Source organism: Diadema setosum, chromosome 5, assembly GCF_964275005.1.
Source record: "Diadema setosum chromosome 5, eeDiaSeto1, whole genome shotgun sequence".
NCBI classification, from domain to species: domain Eukaryota; kingdom Metazoa; phylum Echinodermata; class Echinoidea; order Diadematoida; family Diadematidae; genus Diadema; species Diadema setosum.
Genome location: NC_092689.1, coordinates 12,354,703 through 12,369,174, shown reverse-complemented (window position 1 = coordinate 12,369,174; position 14,472 = coordinate 12,354,703). Strand labels below are relative to the sequence as shown.

At 38.5% G+C, this 14,472-nt stretch overlaps 1 protein-coding gene across 1 annotated transcript; it reads right to left on the bottom strand.

Annotated features, from left to right (window-relative positions):
• Positions 1 to 263: 263 nt before the first annotated feature.
• Positions 264 to 13,156, bottom strand: LOC140229098 (growth arrest-specific protein 2-like). Its single transcript, XM_072309364.1, has 7 exons — positions 13,066 to 13,156; positions 11,360 to 11,501; positions 10,062 to 10,183; positions 7,795 to 7,936; positions 5,219 to 5,400; positions 1,690 to 1,782; positions 264 to 855 (listed from the first exon to the last, which is right to left on the bottom strand). Exons 2-7 carry the CDS (start codon positions 11,481 to 11,483, stop codon positions 649 to 651), a joined length of 870 nt encoding a protein of 289 aa, XP_072165465.1. The 5' UTR covers positions 11,484 to 11,501; positions 13,066 to 13,156; the 3' UTR covers positions 264 to 648.
• Between the last annotated feature and the right edge of the window lie 1,316 nt (positions 13,157 to 14,472).

Sequence of the window (14,472 nt, the reverse complement as noted above, 5' to 3'; positions counted from 1 at the left end):
ATGTGTGAAACATGCACTCTTGACTACACAGCGGCTGTCACTGAAATTCAAGTACTGCTGCAAATCTGCAACTACCACAATTGGTCAACTTTCTCATGTTCTGGCATTAATAAAATCAACTTACATATGTAACAGTCTCCTCCAGAAAGAGTTTGAACAAATTAATTTAAAGCCAACAGGAAGGATCTTAAACACATTGTCAAGACAGCAATACTGACCTCTCGTTCATACAAGTAGGCCTATGTAAACTTTTCCACACAAACACACACACACTCACACATACACGCATCTGCTTTGATCTGAGCTAACATTCCTTCATTAGCAAACTACCTAAACAGGATGAACTGTCGAGAAGGCAAGTATGTGTCATTGCGTCATCAGACGAATAGCACTGTCTGTGATATATCTTCTGGTTTGCTTTAGTTTTTTGTCCAATTAGAACCTTTTTCACTGACAGTTTGCATGGCAGCCTGTAATTCAATCAAGGCAAGATGCTGCTAGTCCCACATGCTTGATTCTGCGAGGTAATTACTCCTAATGATGAACCTTTGGCCAAGTCCCAACGCATGTAACATATCCCCACCATCGACAAATCTGTTTTCGGGTCCTTCCACAAGAATTTCCTTGCTCACAGCAGTCTCCCGTGCATTACGTTCTCCCGTTGTTGTTCAGGCCAGAGTGACCTTTGTACTTTGAATTCATGATAAAGAAATCGTCCTCCACCTCATCCCCGGTCTCCGTCGCGAGAGATCGGCCGACTCGCTTGAAGGCAACCACAACGTGCTTCGCCAGGTAGGACTCCAGCGTCTCCCAGCCTCCTCCCACCCGCACCATCACGTGACGTCCTCTCAGCATCTGGGGGACAGGAGCAGAATTTTAAATGAAACATCTGGAATGAAAGGCTATTTAATGCTACACACTCCAGTTGCCATTCATGACAAGTATTAAGGAACGAGAGCACAGAATTGTGTTGAAGTTCAAAGAAAGTCTATGCTGAATAATGAGAGCAAAATCTTGAAAGACAACTACTGTAAAAGTGGCAATTTTCGCGCATTTCACGCAACCAGAAACTAGCGTAAAATAAAAGCACATGAATATTTTTGCTTGCCATATCTTCCTGTGCGTGATGTCTTGATTTCGCAGAATTAAAAACATGTGAAACTCTTCTTAACTGGCCAAGCGCGAAAAAATTGGTCGTGCAAAAATATCCACTTTTACAGTGATCACAGAGTGTGAAAACACTTTACGAAATTTTAAGTTATTCAAATACATTCTTCTTTTTTTGTTCTTGCAGAGTTTTTTTTTTTTTGGGGGGGGGTGCCTTGGAGATGATGATCATAATTATTTATCTATTTTACATTTTTGATTTTGGGTTTAATTTGGTTTGCTTCCTTGCATTAGAAAGGACTCAATTTTTGCATTTTTTTGCATGGACTACCTAGTATGTTACAACAAAACAGTGATTTAAAATTAACAGCAGGTAAAGACAAATGGTATAAAAGTATATACATTGTAAAGGACAATAATCAACTTAAAACAAAAGCATACAAAGAAACTTGATTTGTGCTTGCATTATGAAGACCATTGATATTGGTTATATAACAACTAGAAAACAGGAGGAAACATTCCCAAAATCAGTCTTGTGATTACCACTGCCATTGTTATTGTTGATAAAATTAATTCACTTACCCTGACGAGGACAATCTTCCCTGCTATGTTGTACTTTCCCTCTGATATTCTGCTGATCTCTGTGACTCGCTTCTCCTTGGCTATCCTCCGCACCTAAATTGGTCATGCAGATGAACAGATAGATGGTCAAGTCAGGCTTTAATTATAATAGTTTTAGTAGTTGGTACAGCTATTTCAAAATGGCCAGAAATTCTGTATGTTCATGTCAAATGTTTCTTCATTAGGAAGAGAAGAAACATTATGTTTGAACACGACTGCTGACATTAAAAGACAAGTTCACCCAAATATATGTGTAAATTGAGTGAATAAAACAATACTGGTGGAACACATTGGTGAAAGTTTGATAAAAAATAGGACAATCCATTCCAAAGTCATGAATTGTTAAAGTTTTTGTGCAGCCATGCCGGATGAGAATACTGCATTTCGAGAGCGATATAAAGAAATAGAAAGAAAATGTGACATATTTTCACTTTTCTAGCATAATAAAAAAAGCACTGGACTTGCCTCTTTCAGAAAGCAAGGGGAATAATATTACAACCCTTACAATATTAGTCAGTAGCAAGTCAAGGAAGTGTGTACTTTTCATAAAAGATGACATTTTTTTTTCTATTTTTCATCACATCATTCCCAATATGTGACATCACAAACTGTAGTAGTTTTCTCATCCAGAGATGGCAGCACTGGAACTTTAAAAAATCACAACTTTTGAATGGATAGTCGGATTTTCCTCAAACTGTCAATGATGTGTTCGACTAATATTGCCGTATTCACTCAATCCACACATATATTTGGGTAAACCTGCTACACATATCAAAATTCAGTGTAACCTTTATTAACAGAGATCCTACCAGTAAAAAACAAACAAACAAGAGCATAACAGAGCTTCATAAAAAAAAACCACAAAAAACTTCAGGATAAATTTGACCTTCATGCACTTATCCTACGAAGCTCCTTGATATGTTATTAAATAATTTTTCTTTGTCCACAGGGCCATATCTGCAATTATCTGTAGGTATCTATTATGCACCAATAAAAAAATAATAATAAAAATAGAAATGGCCACTGGAAAAACCTAAGGGCTGTGAAAAGGGCAGGGTGAAAGAAAAAAACACACAACAACTCTGCAACATGAATGGGCTAACAAACAAAAAAATAAACAAAAAACAAACCCCTCGGAATTCTAAGGTTTCAAAATTTTTTGTAACTGAAAGGTATGTGTATACAAGTGAGCTTTGGGAGTTTAGATTAATAAATTGGTTTCAAGTTTTGAGGACATGAAAATGGAAGGTTAAACAAAACAAAAAACAACAACAACTAACAAGCACACAAACAAAACCGGGAACCTGTGGTGGTGTTCACAACAAGGCGTTAAGAATCTACGAGTTAATGACAAGGCAAGTGCCAAATTGTGTCTCGCCCATTCGCGTACAAGGAATTAATATTTTTTATAACTCCCAGAAGTTAATTGACCTGCTTATGACCTTTGACCTTGTGGTGACCTTCAACACCCCAAGGGACATTTACCATCCAAGTTTGGTCACAAACGGACAAAGGGATCAAAAGTAATGAGCTATAATCGAAATGCGCCATAAAAACTTAACATTGGGCCCTAAAAATTTGTTGACCTTTTTTGTGACCTTTGACCTTGTGATGACCTTTAACTCCCCAAGGGACATCTACCGTCCAAGTTTGGTCACAAACGGACATAGGGATCAAAAGTTATGAGCCACAATCAAAACGCGCCCTAAAGATATAACATTGGGCCCTAAAAGTTTGTTGACCCCTGTATGTGACCTTTGACCTTGTAACGACCTTCACCTCCCCAAGGGACATCTTCCATCCAAGTTTGGTCACAAACGGACAAAGGGATCAAAAGTTATGAGCCATAAACGAAATGCGCTCTAAAAACTTAACATTGGGCCCTAAAAGTTTGTTGACCCCTGTCTGTGACCTTTGACCTTGTGGTAACCTTCAACATCCCAAGAGACATCTACCATCACCCAAGTTTGATTGCCATTGTAGCAACATGTGCTGAGTTACGTGTGATAAGAGAGTCTTGCAAGTAAACTTTAACATATGACCTCAAACGACCTTTGACCTTATCATGTGACCTCTTACGGCACCATAACATGAAGGTACCCCCAGTGCATCCATCACCCTAGTTTGATTGCCATTGTAGCAACATGTGTCGAGTTACGTGTGATAAGAGTCTTGCAAGTAAACTTTAACGTATGACCTCAAATGACCTTTGACCTTATCCTGTGACCTCCAACGGCACCATAACATGAAGGTACCCCCAGTGCATCTATGACCCAAGTTAGGTTGTAATCCAAGCAACTTATGTGAAGTTATTTGTCAAAAGAGAGTCTTGCAGGTAAACTTTAACATAGAAAAGAGAGTCTTGCACATACTCTTTAATATGACCTCAAATGACCTTTGACATCATCACATGACCTCTGACAACACCATAACATGTAGATACCCCTAGTGCTTCTATCACCCAAGTGTGGCTGCCATTGCTGTAACAGTTGCCAAGTTATGCATCATAAGAGAGTCTTGCAAGTAAACTTTAACATTCGTGACAGACGGACGGACGACGGACGACGGACGGACGACGGACAACGGACGACGGACGGACGACGGACGGACGCCATTTGGATCCCTTAGTCTCGCCTTCACCTCCGGTGGGCGAGACAAAAATGGAAGGCCTAGCAAGAAAAGGGTCTGGGAATTACAAAGCTCAACAGTCTTTGAGAATTGAAAGGTTAGCAAGTGGCCTTTGAAAATTAAAAGGGAAAACAGAGATTGTCACAGGAGAAGACTTCTAAACTGAGGTTTCAAAGGCTTTCAGACATTTCATGTAGGGTTAACTAAACAAATTTTCAAGAATACAAGAGTCAAGAAATGAGCATTGAGAATGAAAAGGTTGAAAAAGAAAAGAAACTCAAAAGAGAACATTCTCAGATTTTAATCATTTCAAAAGCTATAAGGTCTTTCTGAAAGGTCGAATGAAATGTGCTTTGAAATTGGAAGGGTTACAAAATTTAGGAATTGTAGGTTTGTCAAAACTTCTCCAAGAATTAAAATATTTTAGAACGCTTGGGGCACTTCTGGAAGGGTTCCAAAAAAGTATGTTTAGAATGGCATTGAGGAGTGAAAAGTTGAGGAGACGCTCTTAGAATACAAGGTTCCAAGACTGAAAAGTTTTTCAAGGCTTTGTCATCTTTCTAAAAGGATTATCAAAATGCCAAAAGAATCCCCTTTTTGTATTTACAATGATTTCTGCAAAGTTTGGTAAAGATTTGATCATGTACATAATGACTTTGCAAAATAATTTCTGACTTTTTGAAATGTTTGCTTCATTAGACACTATAATATGCTAATTTCTCACTCATCCATTGTTCATACAATGTAATCCTTTCACGAGATACATTAATTTTGTCAAGGATTAATGTTTCCTTAGCGGCAGTTCACTTTAATACCCATTTTATTATTCATTCCTTTTTTTCTGTTACGATACTACTCATACCTCTTGATCGAGAGCAGATTTCTTCTTTGGTGTGGGGGCTGACGGGGGCCTTGGATTCTTCTCTTCCTTCTCAATCTCCTTCTCCAACTTCAGAAGGCCTGGTGGTTCGATCCCAAGCTGAGAGGCAAGCCGGGCAAGTTCGTACACGCACACCAGCACATTCTGGGGAGACCTCTTCAGAACTGTATCAAACACACATACACGTAAAAGGCCTTGTGAGTAAATTATAGCAGTGCAGTCTATTGCAAAAGCAGCACTGCAACTTGGGGAGCCCTACAAAGGCATACACGGCACCTTGTAAGTAAACTGTAACATCCCTCTCTGCTAAAACAAAGGCCAGCTTTGCTGTATAGTCACATAACTGTATCACTTTATCATGATCATTCTGGTTACTCTGTGGATACTGTTGAGGCTATCAGTCAGACATCAAAATCTCCCAAGATTTGGAAAGAAACTGCCACATCATCAATCAGGCAATGATATGAAAATGTATCCCCACAATTAAAGGTACTGTTTACTATTGGGAGTGCACAGTGATTTAAAAAAATGTTCAAAATATCACATTTGATGCATATGTGTAGGTCAGTTGTATCACAAAACATCCAACCATGTAAAAATTTTCAAAAGTCTGAAACATAGGGAGAAATCACTATTTTTCTCAAGGAACTATAACTGTAGACGGTTTAGTCTAAAAACATTTTTATTCTGTTATTGTTCACATGCTGTATATTTAACAATACTAAGAATTAATCATACTGATTCAAATTTTGACAGTGGTTGTTTCTATCCCTAACTCACATTTTAGAACTATTTTGAAGCACAGAAGCTGGGTTTTTGTTTCATCTGCAAATGGTAAATTATGCCTTTAATCAGGTAATGATATGAAAATGTATCCCAACGATGAAAACCAAACTTAATTACTCAAGAATTGTTACACACAGTAAATCTATGTATTACCAAGTATCTTTAATCAGTGGCTGAATGGGCATGATTCTCTGTCCCATGTTTAATAGTTGAAGCAAACCAGGTCACCAAATTTGAAATACTTCTGATGGCTTTATATCAATGCAAGAATGCACATAATAACTACACACTCATTTATGTTTAACTGATTGAAGCTTGAGGAGTACTATATTCAACTGTGCTGTAGTTTTTCTTAATACATTATGACAGGCATTCCATTTACCATCAATCATTAATGTCGGACATTTTCTTATGTTAAGCTGTGCTACACTGCATATTTTCACTCAAAGGTTGGTTCATCGATAATAATATCACATAGATCATATTTGGGTCATGTCCCTCCTTGCTCCTAGAGCTCATATATTAATCTTTTCCAATGATCCACTTCCACAGTTTAACACAAGTGCATTGTTTCCCTGTTTAACCATGGAGCTACTATTGTAGCTCCATGGTGTAACAAAGCCTCACCTTGCTCTCTTAATTCACACACAGGGACAGCCCCATCACAATGGCAGTGAGGTAATCAATACCACCCTCCAAGGACGTGATACCAACAGCAGCTGGTCCTTATTATTTGCAGAGAGCTTTGAGCGTACAACTGGATTACACTACATACCAGTGCCCCAACATGCAAGAAGACTCCTATCTCAAATTTGGCATATTTACATTTGCTCCTGTGGCAATTGCTCCCATGAAATATCTGCAAGCTAACAAATTCTACCCACGAACATAACCCTAACCCTTATCCTAATCCTCACATCAAACTAGACCTAGAACCCAATCACAACGCTAACACTAAGTCCTTGGAGAATATAAGACTGGAGCAATTGTAGCAGGAGCAAATGTCGGTCACCGTTTGAAGGACAGTTTTGGGAAAAACAGAATATAGGGACCAAAGAAACCTGATTCCACTCTTTCAAAGAGGTAGCATTCCAATGAAAGAAAGAAAGTGCTCATGAATGTTGCAGTAAAGTTTCTCCCCCTAAAATGTGTTCCTTTCGCTTATATTAAAATGTATTTTAGTTTTTTTCCTCGAGTAATGGCATAGCATTTCTTCTGCTTGGAAAGGACTTTTTCTCACACCAGAGCTTTATTTGAGGTGTTTATAATGCATAAAACTAAAACACTTCCTTTGTAGATGCCTACATTTTCACACACATCATGTACTCTCATAAAATGATGATGGTGATGATCCACAGCATTTGTATAGCACCATATATCTGTTGTAGAAACATTCACAGGCACAGACTCATATGAAGGTCAGCTTATAAATGGTGATTTACTTGGTAGGCCTACAACAGACTTGTCAATCATACAAGATTGCCATTGTACCTCTTGATCATTACACACCTTGCTTAGACTAGAGCATGAAATCTAAAGTCTTGCTCACTACGCTAGTTGCAAATTACGAAACCTGTGAAATATGGTTTTGAAAAGCAAATATACTTGTGTTCTAATTCAGTAACATAGTGGTATCCTATGTTTATTATAGGCTTTTAGAGAATAAGAGAAAAGCAATTTGACATTGACACTGTAGCTGATTGCCTGAAGCAACATGAATAAAACAATTAATGCGCACACATGTATCAACATGAAGCGTCAACAGATCTCACCTAAACCATCTGTTTCAAACAGGCATGTGTCTTCCAGACCAAGATCACGGCACCATGACAAAAATGTAGCAACGTTATCTCTGGCAATGAAAGACTCCGGTGCTGCATTTTCTCTGAATCTAATCTTGCGTTGTGGCACATTCTGTATGAAATAATGAGACAATGAATCAAACTGATATCAATGACAATGTCATACATGTATCATATAGGCGTAATCATTACCAGCTCTGCTATAAAATGTTAGGTACTTTGGGCTTCCTTTCAAAATTTTAGATAAATCTCCTGAAAATATGACACTCCAGTGCACTTCCGTTATAACGAACACAGTTGTAATGAAATTTCTGTTACAATAAAGTAAAAATTCAGGCCGCAACATTATCTTCTCTATGTTATGTTATTGTTTATTTGTTCAGATATAACAAAATTTTGATATAACGAAAGAAAACCGCCAGCCCCAAGGACTTCATTATAACGGGAGTCCACTGTATTATCTTCTTCATACAATGCAACGACTACAAAAATAAAGCTGCAGCACAGACATCACACATACTCCATGCACTTGCTGAAATGCATGTTGAAAACTGGAGGTACATGTAAGACCTGTTCAATGCCCACACACTGGTTTGCTTCGAAATGAAGGCCGTTATTTTCGCGAGGGTTTAATTTTCGCGAATTGCAGTTGGATCGCGAATTTAACAACACGCGAAATTGTCTCCTTGCGCTTTGTTGATGGAGTATTAACGTAAGCGTCGGCGTCAATTCGCGAAAACAACACCTCGCGAAAATGTCTATGACCTCGTCATTCGTGAAAATATCTGTACGCGAAAATAACGGCGTATACAGATATCTTCAGCATAGTCACTACGAAACACATTTTCATGCTCAACCAAGAGACCTAGAGTTCTTCTCCACAAAGACCATATCATTTGCCACACACACAAGGCCGCCACGTCATCTTCCCATTAATCTAATTCCGGTAGACTGACATTAACAAATTGCTGTATTTGCAAACTAATTAATAAGTATACCAGTATCTGTCACCAAACTGTTTATGAAGGGCTATTGTGTTTATCTGTGTATTTAAAGGGAAGATAAACCCCAAGAGCAATGTGGATTGAGTGAAAGCAGCAACATTAGTAGAACACATCAGTGAAAATTTGAAGAAAATCGGACAATCGATGCAAAAGTTATGAATTTTTAAAGTTTTGGTGTTGGAACCGCTGGATGAGGAGACTACTAGAGGTTATGACGTATGAGTGGACAACAATACCAAGAAAATATAAAGAAAATTCTACAAAAATCCATTTTTCATGAAAATTACAAATTCCATCAACTTGATATTGACATATGTTAAGGGTAGCAATTATTCCCCCTGCTTTCTGAAAGAGGTTGGTCCATTGCTCTTTCATAATTCTAGAAAAGTGAATTTTTGTTGAATTTCCTTTATATTTTCTTTGTGCTGTGGTCCACTCATACGTCATATCCTCTAGTAGTCTCCTCATCCAGCGGTTCCAGCACCAAAACTTTAAAAATTCATAACTTTTGCATCGATTGTCCGATTTTCCTCAAACTTTCACTGATGTGTTCTACTAATGTTGCTGCTTTCACTCAATCCACATTGCTCTTGGGGTTTATCTTCCCTTTAACCCTTTGTGTGCAAAGGCAGTCTGGAAGCTACAGCCCAAAGACTGATCCTAAAAAGCCGAGTTTGATTTACGGCAAGAGATAATCGTTTCATCACAAGCACTATAATGAGCTCCCTGTGGTGTGGTTTACAACAGCATAATGACAAACCTGCCATATCAAATAGCAGGTCATATAGGTCAAATAACATCTTCTGCACAGCAAGGTAGGGGAAGTATCTTTTTGAGAAAAGTTGAAACATCTAATATTTCTGTTTCAACACACACATACACACACACACATGCATACACACAAATTTCATGGTTAACAACAATGTCACATATCATTTTTTCAGTGCAAAATTAATCTTGTAGGAAAAACATGCATCAAATGACAGCCACCAGGTATTTACTCACAGCAAGCTAGTACATGGATATTTTGGATGACAACTGTGTTCCCTGAATGTAATAAAATTTTCACATTCTAGAATACCATTGTTTGGTTGCCTTTTTCTTTTCTTGTCTTTTTTTTTTTAAATGGAGAGTTTTCTAGTTTATAGCAGGGTTACTACTGGTACTAAATTTATATCAGACAAAGAAGTACACTTATGTATGGCATTTGCATAAAAGTGGTAAAAGACTTACATCTTTCAGGGTCCCAGCTTTTTGGCACTCTACTGCTCTGACCTGAATCAGCTGAGCTACTTTGCATAGTATAACTCCATTAGACAGGGAATCCATAAAAGTCTCTACTGCAACTGGTGTACCTGAGGGGGAAACAATATGTTTGATATCAGTGACAGAGACAGTGGTAGAGAGGAGAGAGAGCAAGAGATAACCATATGCCATGATCACATGAATTTGAAGTCAAGAACATGCATGCAATATTCACATACATCTTTAAATACTCAGCATTTTTGACAACATTAGACAGTTTAATTAGCCTCATGTAAAATTGTAGTTGGAATCATATGTTACTAGGTGTGTGCATGGAGTTGGCAATTCATCATGTCACTTCTTCAAAATAGATAACAAGGAACAGGACAGTCTAGTCTAGTGACTTTAGTCCCGATCCCCGAACCTCATGCAAAATCACCAGTGATGGTGCATGCATGTACACAGTACTGTACTGTACCCATACACAATATGGCATCTGACAGCCGCAGCAGTCTGGAAGAGGATTTGTTCTGGTACGCTAAAGGCATCAAGCCCTAAAGAAAAACTGTCTGCCCGTAACTCAGACTCAGCCACAGAAGTTCACTGGAGCCATGGCATCAACCTCTACAGATGAAGCTTAGACATAAGCCCTTGGTATGCATGCATCAAGTTATGAATACCAACTATCAGCCCTTAGAACTCATAGTTTGTTCCTTTTTTTTTTTTTTTTTTTTTTTTGCATATTGTGCAAAAGTAAACAACAGGTAATTCAGGTATCCCTGCCATCTATAGGAGAGTTCCAAATTGGGCTGATCAAATGGTTCACTGCAGCTCAGAACTTGCTGAGCAGCAGTGAACCTTTTGATCAGCCAAATTAGGTAATATCCAGAAAAGGCTTAACAGGGAAACAAAACGAAAAAAAAAAAATGCTGGAAGCATGACTGGAAACGCATTTGAAGAGCTATGCCCTACCATTGAACAATAACAAAACAAAAAACAAAGAAGCAGTTTTACTGCACTGTTCTCTGACAGTTAAAGAACCAAATCCAGCCAGCTCATAAATCACAATTGCTCTATTAAGCCAGGTGATTTACCTTGAGCACCAATGAGTTGACCTGAGTCGTTTAGCGGGATGTGTATGAAATTGGTAAAAAATCCTGGAGATCTCTACGACTGGTGTTCATTTTGTAATAAACACTGCGATAGTAGCGACTTCCATGCTGTGTTGGAGGCTACCAGAAACGATACATTGGCAATAGTATTTCCATCACGGAAAGATTTCTTACCCACAACTCTGGACAGCCATTCTGCCAGGTCCTCTGTGAGGGGGACTAAGCTCTCCTGAGCAGACCGGTTGATTTCCTGTGAGAACGCCAGTGAGTCATCTCCAGTTCCTCCGTCATTCGCCATGGTGATATCATTCTATTTCTGCAAAATAAATACCAGAAAGTAAAGACATATCCTAAGAAATGCATGAAGGAAAGCAAAGATATCATGCTCCATTAGAAATGCTCTCTATTCACTTTCTGTAGATGTGGTAGGGCAGTCATTACTTCTGACTACATCAGTGGTGACAAACATGAACAAAACAAACCCCCAACAGTTGCAGCATTTACCCTGGTAACTAGGAATGCATCTGGATATATTCTGACTCATCTTTTTAATCTTGTTGCAGCAACTCAAAAGGCTGGGTTCAGATGACACACTGCCTTTGGTTTGGAATAATTTCCAGGATATTACAAGATAATAATGTGGTTTACACATAAAACCCAGCAGGCAATGCTACTACTATATGGACCTATTGATATCACATGACTGCATGTCACATAATATATTTGGTACATTTAGTTTGGAGCTGACACACAATGTTGTTGTTACTTCATATTCATTTATTACACAATTGAAAGTAGAGCATAGAACATGATTTTGAAGTCAGATACTTCTGGTGTTCAATAAATCAGGCATCACCACATGATGTATCATACTTCATAGGGTTATCATAGGGTTAGGATTTCAAATTGTAAAATAAATAAGAGGGATCCAAGAATGAACACAAAGTTAAAGACCTGCAGAACACATTCGTGTCTCTGGGAGTCTGCTGGGGCTACAATGTACAAAGCAAGCATAGTATAGGTCTACTGCATTGGCCACTTAACTTTACAGCATTTTATGACCACCACATTTAATTGATGTTCTTCTTCTTCTTCTTTCCAAGTACAGTGTAAGTGCAGTCCACCATCTGGTATATTTTTGCACTGTTCCATGATACACTTGTAATACCAGTAAAAAAAAAAAAGGTCTACAGTTGTATGAGATGCTACTAGGCCTAGAACCATTGTCTATAGGTCTATACATTTACGATCAAGTGACAAGGCTTTTCCTTGGCTTCTTTTTTGGGTGTTCCACCTAATTCATAAGCAAGTCAAAGGTAACAAATTGTGAAGATCTACATTTACCCAAGGTAGCCTGTGGCTGTGTACATGTATGTTCATGGTGTTGGAACATTTCTTGACATAGACCCTGTAGTATTAGTGATAGTCTCTTAAACACTAGTAACACTAACGGTTAGATCCCTATCTAGCTAGGTCAATAGGTGATGACTCCAGTCAATGCCGATAAGATGATCTATTCAGAGTATTTGTACCAAAATCTTAAACACTTTATGACGACAGTGCAATAAAACAACCTATGGTAACTGTCCTGATACAACTGCAGAGTGACAGCTGTCAGTTTCGTCCTTCGTGTCCGACAATGAGGACAGTTGGTAAAAGCAACAAGTTATCTGACCCTAGCAGAAAAATCAGCGATGCCGATAGCCAGCCAACTGTGCGTCATCATATGCACGGGAAGACACCGGGAGGCACCGCGGGTTGCACCAGCTCAATCGCACGTACACGTACGCCAGAAGATGTCAAAAAATTGTCGTCAGGAACACTGGTCAAAATGTTGAACGACAAACTCATTACACATGAAAACGATAACATTTACTTACATGCAACAAACACATGTGCATCTCGTATTGGTAGCAACTTTTGGAAATATCTTCCGTCGGTTTCTTTCCTGTCCCTTGTGGTGCTCAGTATCAGTTTGTAGATGTAGGCCCTAGTCCCGTGGTACAGTCTGCAAATACTGTAAGGTAATACCGTGCTTCGTATGTGTGATGGGGTTGCTAGCTTTGTGTTGTGTGTAAGGAAATTGCGCCAGCACTCGGAATTCAAATTTCAATATTATTGTTCATTGTGCGTTCAGGCGTTTACTCGTACATTGATGGACGACTTTTCAGATCTAACCGTGTGACGATGTTAGATGTAAACCTCTATAATACGTCCTGGATATTTTTCGACTTTTAAAATGGTCTTGGGGAAAAAACTCCAGATAAACATGGACCGTTACATCTAATTTGACAGGAGGAGAAAGAAGAGAGAGGGAGAGGGAGAGAGAGAGAAAAGAAATGGAAGCGATCGGAAAGCAAAATACCTCGCCAGTATAATGCAATGCATTATTTCTTTATCTTAGGCCTATTATTATCATTGTTGAAGAATTCATTCATATAAACATCAAACCACCATTTATATTTATTGTTCTATTCATTTCGACCAGTCTTGATCATCAGAGCCAGAACAAACATAGTATCCGGAGCAAGTTTAATTTGTGCAGTAGGCTGACTAACTGCAATATCATTGTTTGACATTCTTGGAGGAGTAAAACGTTGAAATTGCTCATCATTGCAGATTCTTGATGAACCATCCCTTTCTCACTGGAATACGATAGGCCTATGCCTACACAGTTCGTAAAAGATGCTGGAATTCGAATGTGATCCATGTCACCACCTATTAAAACTAAACTTTATATTCCCTGCCCAATGTCTGATCCCGCCTTCCTGCATGAAAGTTTCATCCAAATCTATCCGTTCACAACTTTAGTGCATGTGATGATATAAAAACCAATACAATACCAATGATGGCAATATTAACCTCCTTTATATCAGAGACATTGTATGCCACTAACTAAACACGAAAAGAATTAAATTAAAGGTTTAGTCTCAAACTAAAGAAGATGAGGGGATTTTTTCTTTCTTTCTTTTTCACTGGGTTCGCGTTCATTATGACGAAGCTTGAAATCGGAGGGCAGTCAGGGACAGGAAGGCAGCCGTCGAACATCATGAGGGGGAAGAAGTATAAGCCTCTATAATAATAGTAAAACTAACATCAAACACATATAATGAAAGAAAGATATGAAACAGAAATATTCCAAAAATATGAATAAGTAGATAACAAAAACCAATAATTAGAACATCAAAGATATTAAAGAATGATGGCTTTCCCTGATGCTCTCTCTCCCGGCCTCTCTCTCCCTCTTCCCTCTCTGTATAACAAATTATGCAAGAGCCAGGCAGACA

What these genes read in the sequence shown, in the direction of transcription:
- LOC140229098 (XM_072309364.1), bottom strand. Translation starts at nt 11,483, where the DNA reads ATGGCGAATGACGGAGGAACTGGAGATGACTCACTGGCGTTCTCACAG. An exon ending in ATGGCTGTCCAGAGTTGTGG is followed by an intron (nt 10,184 to 11,359) that starts GTAAGAAATCTT and finishes TTTCCCCCTCAG; the next exon opens with GTACACCAGTTGCAGTAGAG. An exon ending in AAGCTGGGACCCTGAAAGAT is followed by an intron (nt 7,937 to 10,061) that starts GTAAGTCTTTTA and finishes TATTTCATACAG; the next exon opens with AATGTGCCACAACGCAAGAT.